At 38.0% G+C, this 6,000-nt stretch overlaps 1 protein-coding gene across 2 annotated transcripts in view; it reads left to right on the top strand.

Moving 5' to 3' along the window:
• Positions 1-360: 360 nt before the first annotated feature.
• Positions 361-6,000, top strand: part of LOC119834206 (reticulon-1-like) — a 27,039-nt gene continuing 21,399 nt past the window's right edge. The window contains exon 1 of one of the 2 annotated variants that reach the window (XM_038358536.1): positions 361-1,257. In XM_038358536.1, coding sequence (XP_038214464.1) covers positions 519-1,257 — 739 coding nt within the window. In that variant the 5' untranslated portion in view covers positions 361-518. The remainder of the gene's footprint in view (positions 1,258-6,000) is intronic. The other variant, XM_038358537.1, reaches the window with a different exon arrangement.

Consider the following 6,000-nt stretch of genomic DNA (forward strand, 5'->3'; position numbering starts at 1 on the left):
TTTGTACTTTATTAACTTTTGTTCCACACTACAATGTGTTATAGACGATAAATTTATATTACATTTTTTAATTTTAGAACGATTTCTGTTTGACGTCGCCTTAGTCGGTAAAACAGTGTCACAGCTGAAACTCGTTGAATAAAGTCAATAATTTTCACATTTTCTTTGGACATTTTACTGAGCGTACAAGCTATAACATATTTAGAACATTATTTAATTTCCTATAAATATTCCTTTTAATAGTAAAATAAAACTCAATCGAGTGTACTTTTTTAATTAAATTTATTCACACCGGCAATTTTTTGCCCTCTGCATTGATAGGGCCGGGCTTATGCGATGAGTAATACCGTTTCTCGTGCTGAGTGACGTCGTGCAGCGGCAGCCGGTGAGCGGCGCGCAGATCTCAGTACAATACTGCAAGGAGGCACGAGTAGACCCCTCCGCACACTCCCTCATCTGTGACACCGCACCCATTATCTGTCAAGTTCTAAATCTTCCAATTATTATTCTCGTTAAATATGGACAACGCTGATGCACTTTTAGCTGGATTAGCCAGTGGCGACCGAGCGCCCGCAGATGTCTTAGTTCCTGAACCTGCAATGAAACGCGATCAAGACTCGATGGATGACTTCGAGCACTTGGACCGCGAAGGGAAAAAGGAAGAGGTCGGAGAGTCGCCGCTGCACATGGCTCAGAGCACCACGAGAAATGCAACCCAAAGCTTTCTTGACATGGAGCGAGACGAGTTCCTTGACACACCCCGGGCTCCGTCTGTGACGGAAAAATCGGATCACCTGGCCGATAAATTTACAGATAGCGAGTCGGACGCAGGTGAATCTCCCCTGCATCGCCCCGCGCCCCCAGCGCCCGTAGCAGCGCGCGATCCCACGCCAGAGCCATCTGCGCCGATGGATCCAACGCCAGCACTAATTCCAACACCTGCACAAAAGGCTCCTGAACCTGTTCCTGTACCTACGTCAGAATTGAAGACTGAAATGGTTTCTGCTCCCACGATAAGTGAACCAAAGGAGGAGCCTAAGCCTATTACCAAAGAGGTTAAGGCACCGGAACCCGCTCCTGAGCTTCCACCTGCAGCCGCTCCAAAACCAGAGCCAGTGCCTGAGAAGAAAGAGCCGATCCCTGAGAAGAATGAGCCAGCCCCTACGAAGGCGCCCATGGAACCGAAGCCTGAAGCGACGCGAGGCCCAACCGCGCACGTCATTGAGGCAGAGGTCATTTTCTGCCAGATGGGACTCGGTAAGTCTTTTTATCACCTTTTGTACCCTATAAATAACTTTTTTACTATGACCGGTTACAATTTACGTCACAAAAGGAATGTAGCTTTTATTTTATGTTTCAATTTATAATTTATAGTTAGTCTAGTGTTTCCAGGCGTCGACTTCATCATGTTTGAATTGCGTCGCGAAAAGCGTAGCGATAGTGAGTTTTGTATACCTGAATATTTTATTATCATTTCGTTCAAGGTAACCTTAATCGAATATTGTCTGGTTTTAACAAAGGCATAAACGAGATCGTATCGATCGATCGAGTGCACGACTTGTTAAATCTGCATTTTACGAATAGTTAAGCGCGTCAGTCTCGAGTAGAATGTCCCTTTGTCTAGAAGCATTAGGAATACGAAGAAGGGTTGGATTGAGGCTTGCAGACTCGCAGTGGTGGCGAAACTGGCGAAGCGGCAAGAGCGTTGACCGCTGCAGCGACGGGCTAACGGCACCCGCTGAAACCCACGCCGCTCGCTGCACGAGGAAGGAAGCCGACTAATCCGAACATATTCGCTGAATCTGCTTAATATTCATATTTTCTGTTATTTTTTCTTGTTATATTGATGAAACAAAATCGTTTAATTCAGGATGGACAAGCTATTGTTTTAACAACAATAAGTTGCATCGTTATGAACAAACGCAAAAAAACTTAGGTGGAAACTACTCAAGCTTTTTTATTATTAGCCGCAAAAATCAATGCATTCACATTTCGTATACGTGTTACGTGACTCATTGCGATAGCTTGTATGTCATGATGATGTGCGTGGCTAAAAAAATATTCATTTTCTTGGAATGAATTTATTCCTGTGAATTTTTATATTTTTATCAATTTTCACGGAGAGAACTTGATGCAATTTGTTATCTTATCTTATCAGTGTCCGCCATGAAAGCCACGTTTGCGATAATTTTATTAGAATTAGATGCAGAGAAAAATTCTGGCTATGATGGTTATGATTACACTGCTGAATTTCGTCTGGCAAAAGCGTGCTGCGAGATGGACGGTGGTCGGTCTCGGGCTAGTAGAGCTGGGTGACGTAGTCATGAATGTAGTGCTAATTTTAGCAGTTCAGAAGCGCAGCCCGCTCACAAGTTGAGAATCCTTAGCGGTGAGCTCACGTCCATAAGACGCTTACAAGTGCCTCGTTTTATAGGAATTTTTACATACGTAACGCATTTTTTGTTAAGACGAAAGTTAAAAAGTGAATCTTGTGCAATACCACCATGGGGCAAGGAGACGATGCCGTCACACGTAAGTCTTATAAGTTTAATTCCGGGATTTGGTTTTCGGTGTTGGGAGCTATCGATTAGATTGCACTTCCTTGTCGTTTTGTACTGCTTCTTTTTTGATACTGCCGTCACTATCTTGTGTAAATGCGGTATGATAAAATAATTCATATAATACCGAGAAGATATTGAATTATGATTCAATTGATTAGTACTTGAGATATCGACAAATGTCGGGGATTGGTGATGAGTAGGTGCATATGTAGATTATCAAATGGAGCTGACACCCCACGTAATGATATACTTAATTGATGTTTACCTTTTACGATTATATCATTTCTTGGTTCAAAATTGTTGTTTAAATGTTTAAAATATTAAAGATACATTGCATTTAAATTGAATAACTTGTAAATTATAAATGACATACAAATGCACGTTGCAAGTATGTGATATTATATTCAGTGAACTAAATATAATGAGAAAGCAAATAATAAATTGCAGGTATGCAATGCGCTGGATACAGTATAATACTTATCTTCACAAAGCCTTCTATAGAATATGTACCGCGACAGGGTTATCAAGCGACATGACCTAATTTCTGTGCATTCCCCACAAGCCCTTTGTTTGAGCGACATTTACCGGCGCCTACTTTGTTTATTTTGCGCTCAATTATCCAACAAAGAGTAATTTGAACTTTGCCAACGTTTCCTGAAGGCCAGACCTCATTAAGATAAATACGTCCTCAATATAATTGATGTGGAGCATTAACCAAATGATTATAAATAAACTTTACGATCGTAAAATATGAGTTTCATAAACAGATTCCCTTTAATCGTTATGATGCAGCCGAAGAATATAAGGCGCATTTTATGATAAGTTTGCTAAGACGATAATATCTTTTCGTATTAGAGCTTCGATTTGAAACTATGAGACGTTGCAAGGTTTCAAAATATTGATTTTCTCGCGTTGGCTCTGGACTCTGAATTATTAAGATGCTGGCGAAATGTCGGCGTGTATGGATTTTCTAAAAGAGGCAGACATTTTAGTACTGTAATAAAGGCTAGGTCTGAGGGCGCAGCGGCGGCGCGACGGCCCGATCGATAGGCTCGCGCGACGCGCGGACGCGCTGTCTACTTCAGATACTTATGTCACTTGTAATAACATTTGTCTAATCCTCTGAGACTATCGCCTTATTACACCTATAACAGCCAATTTATTTTTCAATACATGCTCGTCTAGATCATGGAATATAGGTCTGAAACTTCATCGTGAAGTAATTTCTTTGCAGCAATAATGTTTGGCTCGTAGGTGTTATATACTGTATTTTGTTTACCTTTCTTTACACTTGTTCAGATTATCTGATTTAAGTGTGCAAGTTAAGTTATAAATGGTGATGAGCCTGTTAAAAGGATAGTATTTTCCCCAAATTTAAGCAATTTACACTCGATTATTGAACAAAGACGATATTTAAAGAGCCTATATCACAATGTCACGCACTTAACACAATAACGTACAACATATTGGATAAGGGTTGGACCGTGATAACATCGTTAGTGGACAATGACTCATTGGAAATTTTATTAGTGGCCCTCTGCGTACCCGTAGATAGGGGTTGCTGCAAGCTTTGTCCACATAGAAACGATTGTACAAACAATGTATAGGTCAACGAGATAATTTGTCACATAAATATTTAATGAATTGTGACATACGTAATATATTCTCTGATAAGGTCGAGCCTTCGATTGTATACCTAAAAACTTTTTATATTCTACTCTGTTCTGGTATCCGCTTTGCGATTCATTAATAAAAATTTGCAGTTGTCATTGGTATCTTTTATCAGGGTTTCATGAATATTTTAATATTTGAATTGAATTGAAGCATTTGAATTTTAATTGAAGCTCAAAAAATTCTAGAAATTAACCTCTGTATTTTACGGATTTTAGTGTATTTACTCTTAAACTTTTGTTCCCTGGCATCAACTTTTAAAATTTGTGACAGTGTATCTGTATCCAGCTTCCCGATAAATTATGGTACAACACCATGCTTAATAATGTTCACACATATATATTGGTGGTTAATTAGTATACTGTTGTAAAGCCACGTGTTGAAGCTATAGTATACAATACAGTGTAAATAACCACAGATGTCATCGAGTTTCCATCTAACTGTACAATTGCATCCAGTTTTGTGATGTAAATTGAATTATGACTTCTTCCATGACATCTTGCCGAAATCCAAAAGATATACTTTCGTATGTCGCATATAATGAGGCACGTAGCAATCATAAATATTGCAGAAGCGGATATAGCAGAACGGCGATCATATCTATTTATATTTTTCTTCTGGAATTTTTAACGTGACAGTCATAGTCTGTTCGTCGATGTAAACTATCCTGTATTTAGTTTTGACAATAAAACTCGTTTGATCTCTCCTCTAATATTCAAGGAATGTTATAAAACAAGTAAGTTAACACTCAGTTGTATATTTTCGATAAATTATTATTATTAAAATCTTTTAGTACGTAGTACACACTTGTATTAAGAAAGAACTTTCAGATAACCCTCGTTAAATAAAGGGTTAAGACGATTGGATTTTTTTTAAACTTTTGAAAAATAAGATAACTTAGAATTAATCGCCATGACTACCAAAAATAGATTCAATCGTGTCCGTTTTTGCAAGCAAATTCATCGTAACCTATGACTATGCAGTATCAGACCGCGGTTTCTTTCTTATGGTTATTGTTCCTTGATTATGCTATAATCCCATCACTCTGAGAAACACATTTTATCTACATGCAACTACGCCAAATCTTAGCAATGAGAAAGATACCACTTTAAAATATAAAATTATTATAACAGTTTTCAAAAAACTTCGGTTAGTAGTAAAGTTATTATATGCCCAAATATATAAATGTACAATACAACGCGTGTGATTACAGTAACCCAAATAAATATGTTACGCAAAATTTCAGTTATATTGAGAGAAATTTCTTCAAATACAGTACGTATTGCGTCTCGTTGACATAACGATCCCATTCAACGTATGATGTCATGGCAGGCTGTATTTGGTGCGCTTGTGCAAGGTAGCCCATGAGTCATGACCCTGAGTAGCGGCGGTAATGTATGAATTATTATCTTCGTTCATTACTTATCAATATGCAAACAGACTTATAATGCCTTCTGAGCGTTGAAAATTATACAGGTGTCGTCACTGTTTTAGACTGTCTGGGTTTCAAAATTTCAAGAAAAAGATCAAATTTTTGGATTGATTAACTTTTTTAAGATAAAACTTACAGTTCCCCAAAGCAATCGCATAGCTAAACTATCTGTTATTAGAGTCGTAAGTTAATGAGTTATAAAAACAAATTAAATTCGAGACGTGCTCGTTTCACGCATCTAAAGGCCTACTGATTGAAACTTATAAAAATATAGTTTAAAAAAACTAAAAAACACGCTTTTCAAGCACATCAAACTAAAAACTATAAAATAATTTT

This window comes from Zerene cesonia, chromosome 19 (genome assembly GCF_012273895.1).
Source record: "Zerene cesonia ecotype Mississippi chromosome 19, Zerene_cesonia_1.1, whole genome shotgun sequence".
Taxonomy (NCBI): Eukaryota; Metazoa; Arthropoda; class Insecta; order Lepidoptera; family Pieridae; genus Zerene; species Zerene cesonia.